The following is a 23,770-nucleotide window of genomic DNA, read 5'->3' on the forward strand; positions in this document are numbered from 1 at the left end:
TAGAAATTCATTTTATGGAGCAAAGGAAGTGGAGCTATATTTTAGAGTGATGATAAAATGAACTTTAAATATCTATGGAGATTTCCATTAAAACAAAAACTTCAGGACTTGAAAGTAGTATTGCTTTTAAAATGTTGCTCCCTGAATGTTGAATATGTCTAATTAACAAATTTAAACTGTTGTTCATCAAATCATTTCATTATTATATACAAGGTTAAAATAACTTCAGAATAAAACTAAACCCACTGTCCTTCTTCATAATCCCTAGGCTTTTCCTCATGACTTCATTGTCGCCTGTTCTTGAGCCATTAAACTGATACAAAACTATTCCCCAAGTAGTGTCCTGACTTGTCAGCAAGGCTGTCCAGGGAGAGCTGCAGGCCTGAGTGCTGAAGGAAGAAGCATCTGCTCGTCCCACATCATCCCTGCTCTCCAGCAACTCCAGTCTTTTGGTGTCTAATGGCCGATCAGAGGATAATGGAGAGCCATCAGGAAGAATACCCGGCAATTTTATACTTGGAAAACCCTCCTGAGAGCAAAAAAGGGCCATCTTTGAACTGTGAACTGCTTTAACTACTATCACAAATTCCAGGTAGAGGAGAACACTGATGACAGCCGTTGAAAATGGAAAGTATCCCCAAATTCCAGGGCTTTCACACATGGCAACAATGTGATAGAGCTGTTAACACAAAGCAAAACAAGCAAAAGTGTTGGCATGATAATCACCCTCTGCTCTGAACCCAATCAGAGAAGTAATGGCTAGGATTTTTTTTTTCCAGTATGAGATGAGAGGAGGAGGAAGAGAAGGAGGAGGAGGAGGAAGAGGAGAAAATCCTTCTTGAAAAACAGGAATTTTTATTTGTTTTTTGAGGAGAGAGAAAATGTGTAAATATTCTTTCTGATTCTTATCCTCTGTGGTTTTAGAAGGCCGGGGGAGAAGAGAGAATTGATCTCTATGGTGCGATTTCTATCATGTCACATACCCACTGCCAATAAGTACCAAGCTTCATGTGATCAGGTTTAATCCAAGCAATATCTAAATCTGTGGAATAATAAGCTTTATGATGGTAACATGGCATTACATTTCCTCCTGTCAAGGTGGGCCAACTATCCTGCCCTCTGTAGTGGCTCATGACAGACAGCTCAGGATAGAAGCAAGAGAGTACCTTGGTCTGTCCGGCCGTCGTGAAGGGTGGAAATGGGGAGACCAGGGCCTGTGTGCAGGATGGAAACAAAAATGTGACTACTGTTAAAAGTAACATTTCACTTTCAGCCAGGATTGCTTGTAGTATTTATGACTAGTGTCAAGCACAAGTACAGCTTTTAACTCTTCAGTGACTTTTTTTTTCACCACGGAGAAGCAAACATTTTAAGTTACATTTAAACCACGTACATCAGATCAAAGCCCAATCAAAGAACAGATGTGAGAAAAGGCTTACCTGTGCTGTAGCTTTTCCAGGAGTGAGCCTGGAGAGTTCAAACCTAATTAATTTCACAGAGAGAACTTAGGAGCTGTGAATGGCCATCTGGGAAGCTGCCACACTGCATTAGACAAGTTTTAGTCGTGTATTATCAAGTAACCCTCATCAGTACCTAGACTGTATCTCATTTGTTGAATGTTCAGTTTGTTTTGGTGGGCAAAAGCTAACATGTTTTATCCTTGTGATTATTACATGCAGAATAATTTTTATAGAGTATCTTTCCTTTTCCAATATGCTGTTTTAGGTCATGTTTTGGGGGTTAATAATTTATGGCAGGAGGAAGAGTGGTATTGAGATTTTCTTTGAGAAGTTAAAGAAGGATGGGGTCATGAGGGAGGGTGGGTTTCAGCGTCTGTCACAGAGACTCAAGCCAAGCCTCCAGCAAGCTATGGAATGTGCAGAACTGTCTCAGTGGGGCAACATGACAGGTCTTTATCCCCTAGCACAGAGCGCAGTCATTGGATATGGCCGCAGCTACATCAATCTCCAGACTTAGGGACTGGGATGAAAACTGTCAGATACCAGCATCTTTAGTAGCGACTGATAAATCCATTCTTAAGATGGAGGCTCTGTCCAGCACATCATTGTCTACCACGTACTGCAAAATTTAGCTTCTCTATGTAGAAACTGGCAATTCTAACAAGGTCCACATAAATAAATAAGTAACTAGCACTCATCTGAAGTGTAGAATAAAATAATGCCCAGAGTAGAGTGCATTTAATGACGGACTCGATGGGTTAAAAAGTAATACAGGTGGTGGTTGGGGGAGATGCTCTTGCCACTCCTGATACTTCCTTCTACCTTAAGGGAGCCCCATTAGGGTCGTGTCCTCGGCCTCAAATCAAGTGGAAGAGGGACTTCTGTGAGTTCTTAGGAGACCTGCTTATGAATGGGGCCTTCTGGCTTGCTCCTGGCAGCCTTCTCCCTGTGGAAAACATGCTTCTGATTTGTTCCTTCGAGTTTTAGGTGCCAAGCGTCCTGGGCGAACCCTGGAACTCTGTAACAGTACCCATGTTTGTACAACTGTAATTGTGGGGTACAGTGTTGGAAGGCACACAGATTACTTTCGCTGCCACATTTTTCTTACTAGTTTTTATAAATAATAAAGCTAATATTTTGATTCCCTGCCTTACTTCCTAGCCTAACTTGAGAGTAGAAGAAAGAGATTTTTATTTGGCTTTCTACAAAACCAGCAGCCCTTATGTGACAGTTGAGAGTGGTGGAGAATATAACTGAAAAGCTTTTCCTGAGACTCAGTGTTTCTTCAAAGTTATCAGAAGGGACACACATGCATATTACATTTGGGGCCAGAATCTAGGGAGACAAGGCAGCTTAAATCTCTAGGCTTTAATGTATTAGCATCCATCATATGGAATTTTCACGGGCATATGTTTCTAGCCGTGAAAACCTGCAATTCTTTTTATCTTAAACTAAGAGACAAACCAATGACAGGCTGCCCATGACCCAGCAGGATGAGGACATGGCCCTCGAGACACGGTATCAATGCCTAAAATTCCTATTTGTACTGTTTTTGTGCCACATTACCGACATGATTTTTACCTGTATTAGTCCTGCCTTCCAGGGCTCAACAGCCCTTTGGAGAGTTTGAAAGTTACATAATGAGGCGTTACTCTTAGCCCTAAAGAGAAAGATTTCAAGGTTTTTCCTATGATGGTGCAGTGACTCATTTTACTGGAGCTTCAAAAACACCAGACGATGTGATGCTTCCCACACAGTATATTTTTTGCTAAATGGGAAATTACCATACTGCCGAGGAAGAGTGAGTGGTGGAAAAGTCAGGCAATTCAAGTTCTAGAAAGGACTCTGCCACCAACTTTTGATGAGGGCTTAGTCTTTGGTTCCTTATCTATACTTCAGTGAACATTTAGGTTCAAGTAGACGCTAGAGAGAAGCAATAGAAAACGTGTTAGCATGCTTTTCTGGAGAGCTGTATTGCGTTATTCAAATACAGAGTGCATACCGGTATAAATGCATATATGTTAATGTGACAGTGCTGTCTTTATCAGCAAATGGAACAGCAAGAAACAGCTATCTTGGTAGAGTTTGCAAAAGCCAGTCATTCTTTTGATGCTCCACGATGCCTATGTGTAATGTATCAGACACTCCTCTCTTACAGTTATGAATAGAAAGACTAAAGAGATCAGCCCCACCCAGCCTTCCAGGAGAGAGAGATAAACAGATGCTCCAGCATCCTTAGTTCAAGGATGCTGTGTGCCTGACATGTAAGCTTTTGATACATGTTACATAAATATAGAGTTTGGGTTGGAAAATGTTGCATATAACTTGAGAGGGACATTTAATGTTTACCTTTAAATGCCATAATCACAATCAGCACATATGGCCATGAACAACAATCTCTTGACATTTCAAAGATGCCACTGACCAAACATTTTATGGAAGTGTTATTTCAAACTGACATCTTGTGACATCTTGAAGGGAGCATTCGGGTTAAAATTGTTATTCGTGTCTACATAGTCAAATGAGCTCTGGCTCGGGTTCTAGAGCCAGGTGGTTGGATTAAGGGAAGTGGCATATCCTGAGGGTTTTAATTCTTGTTCATTTTACAGGAAACCCACAGGAGGTCTTTGCAGCTGAGTAGAGATCTCAGTCAATGAAAGGTTCTGTTGTCCTCTAAGTCACCTACCTGCACAGGAGTAATTGATATCAGGAACAGGAGGATGGCCTGCACTTTGTTAAATTTCCTGCCAAGTGTGCTACCTACTCCCTGAAACTCAGGTTAGCTAGGGCGACAATGTAGCAGTTATAGAATCAGAGACTCTACTAAAGCCCCAGTAGTCACCATTTCCATTGGTTTGTAATGTTGTCTTAGCCTGTATTTCTTGTTGTTTATTCAAGATAGCATGTGAATGAACTCAACTTATCTAGATAGCAAATTATTTGTAGAATGTAACCATGGTCTAAACAACCAGGAAATGCTTTCTGCACTGTGCTACAATGGTGCATTTGTTAATAACATTTGAATGGATTACTCAAAATATCTTCCAATTTTTAAGAAGAAGGATTGAATGACAAAGATTTATTTTCTGTCCTTCATTTGATACTAGAATTGGAAGGCTAATTTGTCTTCATTGCACAGACCTCAGGTTTTTGGGCCTTTGCGCTTTGATACTTTTCCCACAAATGAGGCCAAAGCAGAACCACCATGTTATCAGAAAAAGAAAAAAAAAAACACTTCTGTTTTGACATTTCTCCTTCTGTGTCTATCTAGTAGATGGTGTCTGCATGCAACGCCATAGTGATGTGAAACATGGCAGCTAAAAGCGAGAAGATTAGAGGCAGCCAGCTCTTGCTTCAGCCCTGATGACTATGGCCCAACAGAGGTACACACCTTAGCTGGTTACTTGGTTTCTTCCAACACAAACAAGTGAGAATCATACCTTCCTAGGCTGTTCATTCCCCAAGCCTTAGGCATTTGATAAGATCCTTATATATAACAGGTTCTCAAAAAATGAAATGCCGCGAGGCAATCAGATGGAGCAACAAGAATGAGGACAATGGCGGGGAGATGGCAATGCTTGTGTTAGGTCCGTCACCTACCGTAGCAGATGAGTGCATAGTACTTGGCGTCGTAGCTGAAACTTGCTGTGTAATATTGGCACCTTTCTTTCCTTAGATGGCAAGTAACACACTTCTTGCTCGGAGGAGAGTTTCCAATGCTAATTCTAGAGAGAAATGAAAATAAAGCTAAGCTGAAATTTTGAGATTGTATTTATCAAAATGTACTACTCCATGTAAAGTGACTAATTTACATATTGACATCAAACCCACTCTATTTTTCTGTTGCCAATATCATTTAAAGTAGAGGGGAATCACAGTGTTTTGATGTAGCTTGATTTTTGATCCATTTTTGCCTGAAGAGGCACAAGCTTTGAGGGAGAAGCCCTCTGTGGTTTTCCCAAAATGGGAGAGCAATCGAACACTTGCAATGGGAGTGAGCTAGTCATTTTTCATAGCCATTAATTACTTAAGAAGTAGTTGGAGATTCCCATGCCCCACCTCCTCTCTTCTACTTCACATCAAAACACACAAAGAAACCTGATAACATTTCCAAGAAAGTGTCTCTATTCTTTTCTATGTTTGGAAGAGGACTTCAGTAATGAACAAACTGGAAATAAGAAGCCACATTTTATTTGCCTCCTGCACCTTTCATCCTTTCAACAGGACATGTGGACTTTTGGGAGCTCCATCTGAGGACGTTGCCTCCTCCATCCCACACAAGATGCACCTTTCCTTCCTCCGTGCCTCCACACGGTGGTTCAGGAATGGAGTGATTACTTTCAATAAATAATAGACTTCTGGACCTCTTGTCAAACACTTCAGCAGAATCCCTTTCTGATGGTTCAGGCTGTGTCAGAGCCCATTCTGACTGCCAGGGTGAGCTTTCCCACCTCCCAAGTCTTTCTCTTCCTTCTCTCTGGGATTGCCTTGAGCATGGCAGGGGTGGTGGTAGTGTCTAGAGACATAGCTGTTTCCAGAGAAGGAGGATTCCTAACTGAAAAGTGAGTATGTATCTAGGTGTGATCAGAGGACTATGAATAAGAGGGTTTTGTTTTTGTTTGTTTGTTTTACCTCTTACAGATTCCATGCTTGAATTTTTGTGCCATCTTGGAAATGGAAGGAAGGGAGTTAACAGTAAGGGTTTAGAGAACAGCATACCCATGTTCAAATTTCAACTCCAACAATATTAACTACTTCATAAAGTTATCAGAATTAAATACAATTACAGGTGCACCAGCAATGTTAACCACTGTTTCTATTTTTTATATATAGAAAGGAGTCTTTTGGTTACTATTCCAACCATCAACAGGACAATTGGATTGAACTTTAATAACTAATATAAGGATGAGCTGGCTATCGCAAAAGGAGCCAGAGTGAAGATTACACTACAAGAGTAAAAATGGTACGACACATAGCCATCGCTCAATGAATGTGCATTAGGAATAAGTGTGCTGGATTAACTCTGTTAGACTCCAAAAATCTAGGGTCTCAAGTGGATGCCCCAAGAACCCAGACTCCAGTCCAGTTGATGCAACAGCAAGAGGTGTTTATTAATGCGGCTGTACGGTCGGGCAAACTCATCTCCAGAGAGCAAGAGTCGCATCTTACTGTAGCCACATAGGTGCTTTTAAAGGAAAAACCCACAAAAGCCATAAGATTACAATTCCCATACAATTTCGTTTCACAAGATCATGGTCTGATCACAGAGTGGGTACAGTCACATCCGCATACACATTCTTCTTGAAACCTCAAGGGGGTATCAGGGTGGGAGTGGAGTTTACACAAAGGTCACAGTGGTCCTTCCTGGAACACTTGCAACTATCCCAGTCACAGTTGAGCACATCTCTTAACAGAAATCTTTTTACATTGTTACATTGTTACAGGAGTGGTTGAGTAATGGCTGAGTCAGGTGGCCCTTGGAACTAGTTTTCTTTTTAGTTCCTTATTTCCTGGGGCTTGGGGGGTTTAAGCCTGAAGGGTTAGGGTCTTTCAACTCCAAGTTTTTGAAGTATCTACTACCATGCAAAAATATTTAGTATTTATATTATTGTTAGAATTTCCGATATTGTTCTTTTCAAAAGAAAACATTTTAAGTTGGCTCATATTTTGGGAGCATATGACTTTTATATTGATATCATGTATGTTGTTTTCTGAATTATTTACCCTAGCTTACAAGTAGATTTTGTTACATTTCACACTTCAAAAGCATTCAATATCTACCTAGGATTATGATTCAATTTGACTCACATATACATACATCTTTGTATCTGGCTATCAATACTATTTTGAATTGGCCTAATTACCTGTAGATGTTTCTTCTTCCAGGGTAACCTTCAAATTCATTGCTAGAATAAAACCTGAAATGAATTTAGGAAATATTAAATATTGATTATTAAGTGACAAAAGTATTGTTGCTAATATTAGTAAGTAACTTTGGCAAAAATCCCATTCATTTAATGAAACTATTAATTAATATTTATGTATAGGAGTCACTGCTATGCATAATTGAATTTTGGGCACTTACTATAACTTACAGATCATCAGAGACAGGTAAAACTGAGCTGAGTACTTTTTTTATGATCAAAATATCTTGTTCTGATTCATTAAGTGTATGAAAATGACCTATTTAAACAAATATTATACTTTTCCTGTTCCATTATGAGTGTTTACTGGTTTCTCAGAACTGTCATTTATTTTGTCTGACTGAGAACACATTTTGAATGTATTCTACACTCCCAATAGTAGATAAACTGGGCATGCCAGAAAACTCGTCTGTAATGGATGATATGAACATACCATAGGCCATGTTAATCCACCAAGCTGCAGAAGAGGCCACAGGGGAAAACACTTGCTACCTAACTACCCAGGTGCAGGCTCCATTCTGCCTTAATGTAGCTATGAAGTGGAAAATCCAGTTTGGTGACATGACTTCCATTCCTCAGTGAATTCATCGGAATACCTCAAGGTAGCTGTCTTTCTTTAGTTTTTCCTCTCAGGAAGAGCATAATAGAGTGTGAAAAGTTTAGAATAAACAAGGTTTGTTTTAATTCTCAGGAGGGCTTAGCCGTTCAGGCATCCTCAATGTCATATATATATATATAAAAAGTTCCTTACAGAAGAAAGAAACAACAGAACTCAATGCACTTCCCGTATGACATTCATATTCAAAACCTGCATACGTCTGGTTTATTTATGTCTGTAATAATGTCACAGGAGTCTAGTCATCACTTTCACCTGCCTTTCCCACACCCTTTCAGTGTGTGAATTAACTGCTCACTCCCCTCTCGCAAAGGTCCCTTGCAGCTTTCCCAGGCTGTCAAAGTCTCCAGTATTGCCTTCACCTCTGCCACTGCAGCCCCGCCCACTTTCCCACTTGCCTCTCTCCTCTCCCTCATAGACAATAATAATTATTCCACCCCATCTTTCCTAACACCTACTCTTTCCTTTGATTCACTTAAGAAATATGAACTGTACCCTGACTGGGTCAGGCCTCATGCTGAGGACACACAAGAAAGGAGGTGTGGCTTTGTCTTTCTAGCCCACAGTTCATTGTCATCATACCAGCTTAAGCCTCAGTCACCCCTGGCCATCATTATAGCCATAGCAAGATCTTCAAGCCTTCAGTTTTTTTTCCATTTCCCAAACCTATCATGCCTAAAATCTATCTCCCATTCATTTTTATCATATTACTTTTCTGACTTTAAGTCACTTTCATGGTTGTTCTGTATAAGGACCAAACTCCTTTGGCTCCTATTCAAACAATTTCATAGAATATCAATAGGTTCCTGATACTTTCTATATGGTAAGGATAGACAAATTATTCTCTTCCTTTGTTCCCTAAATTCCATTTAATGGCAGTCAGATTATGAGAACTAAGGGACTATCCCTAATCTACACAGCATTAGAATTGACAAAGCAGGGTCTTCTGATTAGTAAATGCATCGTGAATGACTATTCCAAGACAGCTTTATGAGGCAGTGTGTAGAATGAACAGAAAGGAAAGAACTTAAAGAATTCCCTACTGAAGTTGATAGCAACAGTCTTGGATTCATAAGCTTTAGTTCTGAAGGTTCACCTCCCACTAATTAAATGGCCTTTAGCCAAGTCAATTACATGCTCTGAGTATCTGTTTTCTCATCTACAAACTCAGAGCAATCCTTCTCACCTTACAGTGTCTGGCAGGCAGTAATCCTTCAATAACTGATGGCTGTTAGAGATATCATGAAATCCAGATCACTCGGAATGACTACAAAAGGGTCTCCATATCTATGGGCCACTTCTTATAGGGTTTTGAAGCTTGTTCATCGCTTTAAGTGTTGGAGAATAAAATTTGCCTTTAGAACCAACTGTTATCTAAGAATTTTTATACTTTTCATAAAAGTTCCTAATAAAATTCTTTCCGAAAGGAAATATTGCTGACTAGTTATTAAAGAATGTACACTCTTAATGAAATCATAGCTGTTGGAACATAACCAGAAACAAAAGAACGCTCTTTCAGTTAGCTGAGTAGACAGTACAGTCCATATTTTGTACATCCATTGTTTGGTGCCAATTAAAACTTGAATGGTGCATCATGCCTGCATGAAATACTTACAGTGAATCCTGTGTCACTCTGAATATATATATGGCCTCCCACTTGCCACTTGTAATTTGAATAGCATTTTCCTATAAAAAGACAAACATTATGTTGTGTGAAGCTGAGCGTTACTTGAGCAACCTCAAATGAATGATCTTTGAGGAGATGAATCTTGGAAGGAACATACCACAGTGTCTTTGATATAGTGAATATGTTTGTAACCATCCTTGTCGCTAAATATTTTGTAGTATGAAATGGCATCATGGCTAAAAGCTGGTGTTGAGACAAAGAACTGAAAGAAATGAACAGAGGTTATATTCAAAGGACAAACTAAAGCCACAGATATTTTTTAAGCCATATATGGCTAAGGATCTTAACGCCTGGCCTCTCCTGTCACCTGTCACTCATGTTTGAAATTCCAGGTTTTCAGATGATAGGTTTTTCAGTGATTCTAATAGGCACTTGCATGTGCCAAGTAGTACTTATTTACCACTGCACCCCCACCAGAACCTCCAGCTTTACAACGTCTAGTTTAACAAATTCCTGTTTTATGATGATGTGGTTTGGAATTGAGTTAAATGAATAACAAACAAGTGTTGATACTTAATCAAACCAGACTTTAAAATGAGGTGTTTGATCAAAGTATAATTCTCACTAAAGCTTACAGTACTTTTAATTTTTGATTTGTCTAATGCTAAGCTCCTAATGTCAACAATTTAATGACATTTGAAAGATTCTGATATTGTGGTGTAGCAGCCACAGATTTTAGTAGTCTGGCAGGCCTAGCACACTTGAGAGAAGCCATGAAGCATGGTTAGGGGGTAGGGTGACCTTAGCTACCAGCTCAGAAGGCAGGATGGCCCTCTCATCTCAGTCTAAGGAATTCAGCGTACCCTGCGGGGAGCCACCTAATTACATTGGAACTAGCAAACACTCAAGTGTCTTGGGACAGAACTAGTGGCAACTCAGTATCCTAAGAAGTACAGACACCTGAAATTCTGCAAATGTCTCATATCAAATGTCCATCAGCAGTGTCGTGTGCCTCCCATGGTAAAATTTTGATTTGCTCTATCAATAGTGTCATGTGTCTACCATTGTAAAACTTTTATGTGCCCTATATTTATGGCTATTTTTACAGGTTGTCTTCTGGTAAAATGATCACACCTTTCTGGGAAAAAAATTCTCATGAGAGCCGAGCTTGTCCATATCATGCAAAAAATGCCTTAAAACCTGGTCTCAGTTTAAGATCATGGAACAGTAGGCAAATGTGTTCAGCTACTTTACACCCCAGGAAAACAATAAACACCAAAGCATACACCAGTATTTTTTAGCTACAGACATTTGTTCATTTTTCTATCTTTTCTGAGATCAAATTTTGAGCAAAGGGATTGATTGTAGGAAGAGTCGCCAAAGGGTTTATTTAATGATCACATTTGGATGTCATCTGATGCTGTATATTTTTTGATAAAATTATTTCTCTTATATTGTGACCATGTGCCATTAAAATGCAATGTATCTCTTATATATTTCCTGGGTAAATAATGTTTCTCCAAATTCATTTCCACTGGGATGGAAGTTTTACATATGTAATTATGATAAAAATAGAAGATGTGGTCCTACTAGATTTGTGTTAGCTGTAGATCCAAGGACCACAGTCTTAATAAGAGAGAGAGAGGACCCAAGGCAACATGGAGAGACACAGGAAAGGATTCTATGTCCTGGAGGCTGCCTGATCCATGAATAAGTCTTTGCTCAAGTAAATTTTGCTTTATGTAAATGTCTGATATGTCTTTAAATAAATTTGTAACAGAATGGAAAATTGAATAATGTGAGGCTGCTTTCTGCTTATATATTCATAATCATCATTCATCATAAGATCTACTTTGTAGGATTTTGCATCTTGAGACAAATTACATTAAAGTGAATCAAGAAGTTAGGGGCTAGAAAATTAGCTTGCAATTTGGTGGATGCATTTCACTTCTATAGGCCTTTGACAAAGTTGTTCTTTCATTTCAGAAACTTTTGCCCTCAACTACGTAATGGCAGAATTCCTTACAAGGATCTTCTTTACAACGACTCCATACTCTGCAGTGTGAGAGACAAGTGGTTCTGCCTTGTCTTAGTCACTAAAAAGGAACCCGAGTCACAGGACATTTTAATATAACCTAGTGAAAGTTAGTCCCCACATACCTAGTGAGCTACTTAAGGGGCTTTTAAAACGATTATATTCTGAATAAAGCTTAAAATTTAATTTGTACTAAAAATTAAAAATTAACAGGGCAGAACGTTTTGTTTTAAGATATTAGGACCAGGCAAACAGGAAGAATCTTTGTGCTAGGCTAAGCCTGTTATCTTCTCCGTTTCATTGCACACATGGAAGACAGTTGCTTCCGATGAGCAGGTAACTTAGGGGAGGTAAAGAGGGTGTGAAATATTTCCGCTATCAGGTTGTCAGAGCTAGGGCCATAATGCATTCTGAGTTAAGTGCTTCGTGCTGCAGGTCACACCTGGACCCTAGATAAGACATTCATCTGCGCTGCCCGCTGTTTTAACAAGGCCCTGCTCTGGTTTCTCTACCATGCTTAGATTTTCTGATAAGTTGCTTATCTCTGTGTGAAGTGCAAAGCCATTTAGAATATCTTCCCTAGAAAGTAAGTTTGCTTATCACAGTGCTGTATTATGCCATCCTCCCTAAATGGCAAAAGATGATGCTTAAACCCAGTTAACATTTAGTCAGAAGTACAGGCTTTCAGATACCAAACACAAAATTCACGTTTTGTTTTTCATCAAGAGGTTTTTAGCATCAGGCCACAGATGTGTGGAACATTGCTTAATTAGTTACTGATGGTTTGGCTATAACTGCTGTCTAAGCATTATGATTTTAGAACTTAATTCTAAACATGAAGAATTAAAATTTAGGTTCTTTTATTTTGTATGTTTACAGGAAAATATTTCTAGTTAATTTCTTATGACTTTTGCCATTTAAATCTCCTGGATACATTCTAAAGAAACCACTTTTTAAAAATAACTTTATTGTGTACTAGTATAACTAGCCTTTGTAATTTGTCTAAAGACCCAATATGTAATCATTGAACAAGGACTGGAGATGTAGTTTATGGTAGGGCACTTGCCTAGTATATGTGGCCTTTATTGGTCCCACGTTCTACACACACACACACACACACACACACACACACACACACACACACACAACCTAAAAACCTAAATGAGTGTATGAATCATGTACACTTACCTAGGTTTTCTCAGCTTAATTTCATGGCTACTAGTTTGACTACAGGTCAAGGAAAGCTATTCAATAAAGCAGGTACCATCAGAGGATGGGATCTTATTCCCCAAAGTTAACACTACAAAAGTTTTCTGATAGTTCTTCTTCTGAAATTTAGAGGTTTCAATATTAAGTAAATTTCCAAAGATTAAAACTAATTCTCATGTTTCCCTTTTTGTACACCATGTCTAAATCTCAGCAGAGCAGCCACCCCAATGCAAATGCCTGCTGGATGCAGTCATTGTGACATGCGGCAGCATCCACATAGCACTTATTCTCCATGTTGTTTTGTACTCTTAATTAATATAGAATACAAGATATGATTGATTTCCATAAAACATGATTAGTTTTCATACTAAACAAACCTCATATATCACTGAATAACTCCATCAAAAGCGTCCAGACACAAGTAACCATAAATCATAATAAAACACATTTTCCTGGTTGATACCTAACCATAGCATGCAAGGTGGAATGCATACTATGTGTAAATGCATACATTGTGTAAAACTCAGTTCAGTGAATATTTTGGGTACCATTAAAAATAAAGGAAAAGATAGAAAAATCATACTCCACCAGCCCATCCAGTTCTGCTTTCTTCTATATGCTCCCAGGTCTAAAAGGAAAAAAAAGGTTGTATTAAAGCATAAAAGGAACAGGTTTTCAAAAGTGTAAGCTGGACATTTTGAACTGTTAAGCCACCTCATCAGCGTGTCCTACTGCTCAGCCTCCAGTTCAGGAGACTTTACAAATGTCATTTCAGAGCAGTACTGCCGAGTCTCTATGGACAAATTAGTGTGGGACCCAATTTCAGAATTTGTTCTCAACCCCTCCACTCTACAGGTATTAGAATTATTGCACTCTGTGGAAGCTCAGCCCAAACCAAGTACATGGTGTAACAGAGAGAAAAGGGAATTCTGTTGTGAAGTTGAGGTTGTACTCTTTCTTCTCTGATGGGGTAACTAGAAACCTAAACCCTTAATTTTAGGTTTTAGCAAAGTGAAGAAGCATCGCTTCTTTAATAAATATTTAGAAAACTTAAAAGGTAAATAGTACTCTTTTCTAGACAAATAAAAAGCATTCTGAGTTGAATTAATAGGTATATATACTGTAGTAACTGCAGTGGGTGGACAGGAAAGTGGCCACAGGGAATTTGGAAGAGAGGAAGACATAGACATCAGCAAGATCTCAAATAAACTCCTGTGCCATCCAGGAATGTTGAATGTCTGTGGATAAATTCTTTGAAGGACTTCACTTGCCAAATATGGAAAATATAGTTGTAAACACGAGAGACAACGTGGATTTGGCGGGTGTGGTGGGATGAGATCAAGGTGCCACCTACAGTGCTAATATCTAGGAAATACTGATAAAGACCCAGGTCAAGGGCACAGTAGTGGGGACAGAGCGCAGGCGTTAACAAAAGTTCACATCATCAGAAATAATTTCTGAGAGTTATAGACAAACAGTTCTGCAAACCTGTGGTATGAATAAAGACCACCTGGAGGGAGTTAAGTGGACAGTTATGAAAGAACCGGCAGGATAATTTGACAAAGGACTTTTTTTGTAGCTGAGCCACATTTCCCAGCTTCCCTTCTAATGGGATGTTATGATGATATTTTATTTTGTACTAAAATGTTATTTGTGTGTTAATAAATAAAGTTCCCTGGGGGTCAGAGCTATTAGCAAGCCATTGGAAAGCTGGGCAGTGGTGGTGCATGCCTTTAATCCCAGCACTTGGTAGGCAGAGCTAGCTAGATCTCTGTGTGTTCAGGGATACAGCTTGGAGACACATGCCTTTAATCTCAATACCAACCATAGAAGACCTGGAGGTCTTTACAGACAGGCAGTGACGAGGCGGTCATGTGGCTGGGTTTACAACCAATGAGAAGGCAGAACCAAAAGTCTTTATAAAGACTTTAACACAGGAAGTAGCTCTCTTTTGGAGAGGTAGGACCACCGCAGGAGGAAGGGTAAGGTTTTAGCTCTTAGCTCTGACTTCTTGGCTTTCTTCTTTGCATTGTTTCTGTGTTTCTTATTTAATAAGACGGTTGGTTACATCTACAGGATGTAGTCATGTGATAGGGTCTAGAAAAAGTATGTGAACAGAAAGGGAAACAAGCTCCCTGTAGCCCTTCCCATAAAAACATCCCATGCAGAACCCACCTTCCATTCTTTTTCCTTGCTGCAGATGAATGTTAATGACTTAGAACCACACAGTAAGATAACAGAAATGCCATCAGCTGGGTTTCTGAATTATATTATGGAGCAGAGGACCCATTCCACACCACATCTCGTTTTCTTGGGCTTGCTATTGGTTTTTATAAATGAACCATAAATTCCTACTGTATTAAGCCTTAAGCACTGGAATTTCCTCCTAAAGCAGTGCTGTTGGCCTGCTGTGGAAATGTCTCACCTAGAGAATAAGGTTTCTAAGTAGGTGGTCAGCATGACCACCCAAACTTGAGCTCAACTAGGATGACACCAACGGACATGACAAAACAGTTGGGGAAAAGTCCACGAGGCCTTCCCCCTACACACACACACACACACACACACACACACACACACACACACACACACACACAAGAAAAACTATAGGCAACTCAGGAAAGCTGGGAGTTCTGGTGGCCTTCCCCAGAAAAAAGCACACTGATTGGTTGTCCAGTGACAAATAGCCTTGAAAACACACAAACAAGGGACATTATACAGGCTGACCAGGTTCTCTTGAAGACCATATATGTATGTACATATGTGCATGCAATAACAAAGAAGAAGGAGGTCATGAACTTGAAGGAAAGTGGGGAGGGGTATATGGAAGTGTTTGGAGGGAAGAAAGAGAAGGGAGACTCGCTGTACATATATTAGAATTTCAAAAAGAAACAAAATTCTAGATAAGCATGATTTGCCTAGGCAAGAAAAGGACAGGGGCTGTGAGAATGACTTTTTGGAAAGGTGTTTGCCTTGCAAGCATGATGACCTGAGTTCCAGCCCCAGAATTCATGTTAAAAATGCTAGGAGGTGTGGTGGTATGCACCTGTAACCTCAGCACCGTTCCCTCGAGCCTGGTGGATGCTTGCTTCAGTACCAATTTAGTCTAAATGCTAAACTCAGGGTCATGAGAGGTTTTGTACAAAGGAGATGGTCAACATTCCCAAGGATGGCACCTGAGGTTGTCCTCTGGCTTTTACACTTGTGTGTGAACACACATGTGTGCACCCCACCCGCCGAACACACACACACACACACACACACACACACACACACACACACACACACACACACACACACAAGCGCGAGCGCACACAGTCAAAATAAAAAGAAGACCTTGAGAATATGTAGTCTTCAAACAAGGCATGAAGACAAAAACAATTTTAAGAGGAGTTTGGATTATCTTCTATGGTGGTTACTAATGCTTCACAGAGAAAAAGAAATGCAAAATTGGGAAAAAAAAGATTTTGAGTATTTTCAGTAATGAAGATAAAAATTATTTTAGTCCATTTTTAGAGAGACAAGAATAATATATAAAATAATTGTTCATTAAGCTATAACTTCCCCTTTTTTGATACAGGGTTTCCTTGTGTAGCCATGATTGTCCTGGAACTCCCTCTGTAGACCAGGCTGGCCTTGAACTCAGAGATCTGCTTGCCTCTGCTTCCCAAATGTTGGGATTAAAAGTGTGTGCCATCACTGTCCAGCAAACAGTGAATTTCTTAATTAATATCACCAATATTGTTATATAATAAATAGCTGTTGCCAGTCCCTTTACCTCTTTCATGCCTTGCAACATGAATAAAACATAGACTGATTATTCTCAAACCTTACTGGTTTTCAAAACACAAATACATTTTTCATTAGCATGGCCACTGGAAAACTATGAGCTAATTCTAACTCATAGTTAGATATTCTAAATGCAATTACTTTTCTAGCCATAAAGGTTATTTTTCAGGAACTTCTGTTCCTCATTGTGGGGACATTTTATATGTTCTGTCCATTTAGGTTGAAATTGTCTCATGTTTTGATAAACTATAATTTCAGATTAAAAATGAATCTGTTTTTGTTTGTGCTCATAGTTGCTAAGCTATGCTAAATTAAAGCGGAGTTCATAATGCTTACATTCAGGAAGTGGTGAAAATATATCCAGCCACAGCCAGTCAATCAGACCAGTGTGATCTAATTAACTAGTTTAATTAAGATCAGGTTTTGCCAGTGATCCGACTTAAAACTTTTCTCTTTGCTTTGTTTATAAAGACATAAATGAGACAAACTCAGTGTCTAGCAAATTTTCTTAGTTAGTCAAAACTCTTTCTGACAAGTTAATGACTGAAAAATATTTTTAGCTTAAGTAATGTTGACTACTATAGCCCTGATATATTTACCAACAGAATAAAATGTTCTCCTTATAAAATAAAATGTTCTAATTTCTAGATGGAATTTAATAACTTACTTTGATCTGGACTTTAACTTCATAAAATAAGTTTGCTCTACATTTGGTTTAATGAAATATTTCTTCAAATTTCTCAAAATGTACTCATCAATATTTCCTATTTAAAGAAAAAGTTGACTTTTTAGTCTCTAAAATGAGTACTTAAAACAGGTGTATTTTAATGATTTAGACTGGTGAAGTAGTTTTTGACTCATTAATTTCAGCTGATTATTTTTGAATTTGAACAGTAAAGCAATTGAAGCTCAGTGGTAAATTTGTATCTTATTTTCAAGCTCCCCACCTTCAGATTGGTACAGTAGGGGGCGCTCTCCAAAGATAACTGGACAGCTGCATAATGTGCATAATAATTTTGGGGAATATTATCTTAAAGTGTGTTATTTTTGCTTATGTTGCATTTGTTTAACTCTGTGAAGCTGTGTTATTGTGCCTGTCTAAAATACCTGATTGGTCTAATAAAGAGCTGAATGGCCAATGGTAAGTCAGGAGAAAGGATAGGTGGGGCTGGCAGGCAGAGAGAATACATAGAAGGAGAAATATGGGAGGAGAGGAAGATCTAGGAGCCAGAGGAGGAGGGCAAAAGAGGCTAGCCACCTTGCTACACAACCAGCAAAGGAGTAAGAAAGAAAGGCATACAAAAATAGAGAAAGGTAAAAGCCCAGAGGCAAAAGACAGACGGGTTCAAGTTAAGAAAAGCTGGAAAAAAACAAGCCAAGCTAAGGCTGGGCATTCATAATTAAGAATAAGCCTCTGCCTGTGATTTATTTGGGAGCTGGGTGGTGGGCCCCCAAAAGAGCAAAAACAAACAACAACATAATAATCTAATAGTTCATATCCTATTATCAGGCACCTACCTTTGTTTTAAAAAATAGGTAATATTTGAATCCCTTTTATAATTTATTTTTCAATTTTGACAAGATACAACTCTAATTTTCATTTCTTCTCCATTTTTGTGTGAAACAGCTATTTCCCTAATAGGCCCATTCATTCTATGTCTTATCTCGTTTATTTTGCTTCTGTTGACTGCTAACCTGACAATCTCAAACCAGAAGATCACCATCCTAATGTCATATTGTCTTATTTAGTATTTTTCTATATTCAAAGTAAAAGCAGTCTAAGAAAACAACTGCTATGCTGTATGTAATCAAAATGCTGGAATTGCTGTGAACATGGGATGTGTTGTTTTAAATAAGACTTGGCAATTGAATGCACCAAATTCTACTTTACAATACAATATGTGACCTACAAATAAGAAGCACCTGTTGTATTTTCATCTTCAGAAATAGTTGCCAGTGGTTTTAATACACCTTACCTTTGGACAATCCCATGAATGCCAGTCTTCCCTGAATTCACACACAGACAAGACAGAGACATTCTGTACTCTCTTTAGCCACTGCAAACATATTCGTTCATCGGTCACCCATGTGAGCCAGCTGAAATAATAGTCACTGCCAACAAACAGAAACAGACAGCCCATTACCACATTTAAATAATAACTTCATTTATATTTTCTAGAAGACAGTTGTTATTATAGGATATATATTTAGTAAGTAAGGAAGACAAATTTTCTCTGAGAAGAATATTTAAATAGATCTGCTGGCTAAAATAAATAAGAGCTTATTCATCTAAGCAAGTTATTTCATACTTGAGTTTTCTTCCTATTTTTGGCGAAAAAAAATAAGATGTAAGAGCAAAGCTATATATCTATCTAAGAGGGATAAAAGTGTTAAATTTTCTATTATGTACCATAATCTCATTTTTTTTCCAGTTTTTAGTTGGTGCAAAAGGGCAAATCTAGTGAAAAGACCACCTTTGTATCCAGGTGGGTTCACAGCAAAAGGCAAGTTTCAGCTGTCACCATGGTCAAGTGCTGAGACTTGGGTTAATATAATAACGAGATGATGTAAATAGCTTCGATGGTGTTCATAACATACTTGAGTGTCAGCGAGCGGCTGTGATAATTATACTTGTCTGTGAATAAAAATTTATAGCCAGAATTGCAGAACTTTTTAATTTTCCATAGAGCCAGAAGAGACTCGGGGCTCACATCTTGACCTCATAATATCCTACTTCACTGAAATTATTTAGCCATGTAGTTGTTTGTTTCTGTATAAATTTGAAATAATAATGTACTGATTTAAATATGTAAAGATGGGTCGAGAGTGCTTGAGATGTCTCTTGACTCCTGCTCTGTTTCTACCATTACTTTTAGCACTAAAGGAGACTAATAATACTAATAATAAAAAATCACCTATTCAAGTTTCCATTGACCAGGTTGTTGTGAACAACACTGTGACTCTGTTTGAGTCTCCTTGAAGAATTCTCCGTGAAGCTGGAGAAGACCTAAGCCCTCTGTGCAAGTCAGGTGAGGCTCTTGGAGACCTTTATTTATTATTATTATTATTATTATTATTATTACCAATTCAACCAGAAAGACACAGAGGACTGGCTACTACTACTACTACTACTATTATTATTATTATTATCATTATTATTATTTTACCAATTCAACCAGAAAGACACAGAGGACTAGCTTAGGCCTGGAAGGTTGCTATAATCAAGGTTAATCAGACAGGTGTATATGAGATATGCTAGAGAAGTTTCTTTTTCTGTCTTTCTTCCCTTTTTTTTTAAGGATTTATTTTTTCATTAAGTGTGTATATATTACACATCTGGATGTAGGTTTGTGCACATGAGCCCAGCACCAGAAGAGGCAAGAAGAAGGCATTAGACTTCCTGGAGCTGCCCTATAGGGATACTGCGAGGTAAATTCCAGTCTTTGGCAAGAGCACCATACTCCTAAAGAGTCTTTCTAGCCCAAATACTTCATTTTCCTGTCTGTCAATATATAGTTCCTTCACACACAATTCTACAGCCAGATAATCAAACTAGTAAATAATAGTAAGACAATTATTTGTAAGACAAAAAATAGTAAGACAATGCTGATGCTTGAGAAGAGTTCCCTTATGTGGTTCATAACTCGGTGATGCACATAGATCTAGAAACCTTGGTTTGAGGGAAGTTGATCAGACTTTAACGGAGTCATGCTGAAGACATGATAAACTTTCCAATCTGCATGTTGGTCACAACTTTATATTGCTACCTCCAAGGAAAACCCCAGAAAGCTTTCAAGTCATCACCATGGTCATCTTTAAAGGAATCTTTTAAATGAGTAAGAGGGTATTTTAAAAACTAGTTCAAGAAACTTATTTGTGACTTTTAATTTGCATGCATCTTGCATGTTAATTTTCTGCTCTGGCATACGTATCTTTAATTTACTGGAAAAGAAGTCTAAACAATGATATAGGAAGTTCAACATGCTAGAATTTGGTTAAAAATGAGAGGCAGAGCCAGGTAGTGGCTCACACTTTTAATCCCAGCACCCAGGAGGCAGAGGCAGGTGGATCTGCGAGAAAAAGGGGATATGATTAGATATATAGGAGGATATAGAGATGATAAGATAAAAGGGTAGATTAATGAACCTACTTTTTTTTTTTTTTTTTTTTTTTTTTTTTTTTTTTTTTTTGGATTTTCGAGACAGGGTTTCTCTGCGTAGCTTTGCGCCTTTCCTGGAGCTCACTTGGTAGCCCAGGCTGGCCTCGAACTCACAGAGATCCACCTGGCTCTGCCTCCCGAGTGCTGGGATTAAAGGCGTGCGCCACCACCGCCCGGCTTAATGAACCTACTTTTAAAGAAAAACTTGTTTAAAATGTTTTACATTGGTATAGATTTTAGTTTATGTTTAAAATGTTTTACATTGGTATAAATTTTAGTTTATTGATACAAACTTGAAGTTAATTTTGTTATACTGTATATATATATTTCTATTCTTGTTTGAGGTATTATGTTTATGTAACTCATTTAAAATTGTAATGGATAATTAAAAATAGTTTAATAATTAGTCATCTATGATAATCATATTTGTAGCCATGTTAGTTAAGTCTTCTAGGTATACATAGATATATTTCAGATAGATAGGTAATCTTCAAACACTTCATAGACCTAGAGAATATGGCATTTAAATAACTTAGAATTCTGTTGACATGAGACACAATTGCTCCTGGCTGCACCAATTGATCCCGAGAGAATGTTGGGCTTTTAAGACATTTCCATTTGGAAGTTTGTCTTTTTGGCACAAAATGGCCTACTGGACAAAGAACTGCCCTTGCCTTGATGGCTGACAGTACAAATGCAATGCTGTCCTTTCTGGACAAGCGGGACACAAGGAAAGCGACCACTGTACTCTGCCAAGACAGGGTAAGATGGTCTTTCAGAAATCCTGCTTCTGAAAATGGTCTGTCAGATACTCTAGGCCTGTAGCCAATTTAAATGCACCAACAATGCTGAGAAACATTAGGTGACTGTCCAGGCTGCCAGCTGTCTTGGTCTACTCTTGCAAGATTCCCGAAAGTTGCTTGTATCCATCTACCATTTCTTAGGTACCATTATGTTCCTTCTCAGGTCTTTGATGTGGTTAAAGACTAGATAGTTGTAATTTCCTCAGTTATGATAAAAGATAAGTTAGATATAAAACTTTAAACTCACAAATATAAGATAGATAGGACATCTTCTTTAATATTGTAACTGTAATTCTTGCTCAATAATTGTTTTATTATATGTAATATTACCATGTTAAAGTTAAAACCTTCCTTTAAAAAAAAAAAGAAAAGGGGAAGTGCTGTGGATACCACTCTATATAAATAAAACACTGATGGCCAGTGACCAGGCAGGAAGTATAGGCGGGACAAAGAGAGAGGAGAATTGGGGAAACAGGAAGAAGGAGGAGAGACACTGCAGCCACTGCCAGGACAAGCAGCATGTGAAGACGCTGGTAAGCCACCAGCCACGTGGCACGGTATAGATTTATAGAAATGGGTTAATTTAAGATAAAAGAACAGTTAACAAGAAGCCTGCCACGGCCATACAGTTTATAAGTGATATAAGCGTCTGAGTGATTATTTTATACGTGTATTGTGGGATTGTGGGGCTTGGGGAACCTGGAGAGAAGCCCTCCAGCAACAAACCCTGTCTTAAATAAACAAACAACAAACAAACAAACAAAACAAAGCAAAAAAAGGTGAGAGAGGGATCTGAGATCACTGACCTCGAGGCTATCATTTCTGGAACTGGTACTTCTATGGGGCCCACATAGTGAGGGTAGGTAGCGTCAACAATAAAGACACGAACAACAGGATTCTTAGCTCCAGCCTACCAAGAACATGGAAATTTACAAGCCGATACAGTGTTATTTACCACCAATATTTTCAAAACATTTTAGGACTCTAGGCATATTTTAATAAGTGAATACAGCTAAGTGAAGCTCTTCGTTACATAGGCCAGGTACATCATCTCTATTTTGCTTGCAAGGCAATTACCAGTGTTGTATCAACAGAAGTCAAACTCCCGTATTTCATGTGTTTAATGAGAGACTAGATTTATGGGAGAAATTATTGGAGATATGAAGTACATGTCTGCAGACTGTACTCTGTCCTGATTTTAAAAGCAGCTGTGGGTCATTGTTTTTAAGATGATAAACAATATACCTGCATGCTCTGAAGAGTACGGAGATCTGTTTGGAAGAGAATAGGAAGTGAAACTAAATAATAAAATTTACCTTTTCTGCTTTGGCCAGACAATTCGGATCGAATGACCGGATTACTCATCCCCCATCAGGTGCCTTACAAGTCACTACCATTACTTCCTTTCCAAATGACAGCGGAAATCTCACTACCAAATAAAGTGTCCATGGGCTTTTACACCTTTTCTTGGTTTGTGCTTTTTGTGCTACTCTGTGCCTAAAATTTACATGACATTATATGCCTCATGCCCAGACAGTGTCTTCAAATTGATGTTGTTTTGCTTCAGAAAGAATCTAGCAGTTAAAATGAAATTTGAATCCGCAAAGTTTGGGAGCTCAGTTTTCCAAAACTCGGTGCTGTTTGCCTTCATCTAAAGCAGTAGTTCTCAACCTTCCTCATCCTATGACTCTTTAATACATACAGTTCCTTCTGTTGTGGTGGCCGTCAACCATAAAAATACTTTCATTGCTACTTCATAACTGTATTTTTGCTACTGTTAGGAATCATAATGTAAATATCTATGTTTTCCAATGGTCTTTGGTGACCCCTGTGCAAGGATCCCTTGACCTGAAGCGCGCCGCCCCCCCCCCCATGGGTCATGACCTACAGGTTGAGAATCACTTTTGTCTTTCCTGAGACGTCTTCAATTCTTAGGAGTTTTCTAATCTCTCCATCCAGGACTAAAGGTTTTGGTGTCCCTAGTCTGTAGAGAAACATGAGGACTTGGGTACACACTTCCAGACAAGTGGCTGTCACCCCTCAGTTCTGAGTGTCTTCATCTCCTCTCGCTCACATTGATTCTCCAGAATATTCCAGGTCTTTTTGTTTGTTTTTTAATTTTGGATTCTAAGTGTCAGACTTTTCACT

The 23,770-nt window shown here is 38.5% G+C and overlaps 1 protein-coding gene across 2 annotated transcripts in view; it reads right to left on the minus strand.

Annotated features, from left to right (window-relative positions):
• The window catches only part of Fap (fibroblast activation protein alpha), a 78,082-nt gene that overhangs the window by 23,138 nt on the left and 31,174 nt on the right, over nt 1-23,770 (minus strand). For both annotated transcript variants that reach the window (XM_006984605.4, XM_076569561.1), the window contains 8 exons: nt 22,429-22,532; nt 18,637-18,772; nt 13,455-13,499; nt 9,785-9,889; nt 9,616-9,686; nt 7,325-7,378; nt 5,061-5,185; nt 1,167-1,214 (listed from right to left, as the gene is read on the minus strand). In XM_006984605.4, the coding sequence (XP_006984667.1) occupies nt 1,167-1,214; nt 5,061-5,185; nt 7,325-7,378; nt 9,616-9,686; nt 9,785-9,889; nt 13,455-13,499; nt 18,637-18,772; nt 22,429-22,532 (688 nt within the window). The remainder of the gene's footprint in view (nt 1-1,166; nt 1,215-5,060; nt 5,186-7,324; nt 7,379-9,615; nt 9,687-9,784; nt 9,890-13,454; nt 13,500-18,636; nt 18,773-22,428; nt 22,533-23,770) is intronic.

The sequence above is a fragment of the Peromyscus maniculatus genome, chromosome 4, assembly GCF_049852395.1.
Source record: "Peromyscus maniculatus bairdii isolate BWxNUB_F1_BW_parent chromosome 4, HU_Pman_BW_mat_3.1, whole genome shotgun sequence".
NCBI classification, from domain to species: Eukaryota; Metazoa; Chordata; class Mammalia; order Rodentia; family Cricetidae; genus Peromyscus; species Peromyscus maniculatus.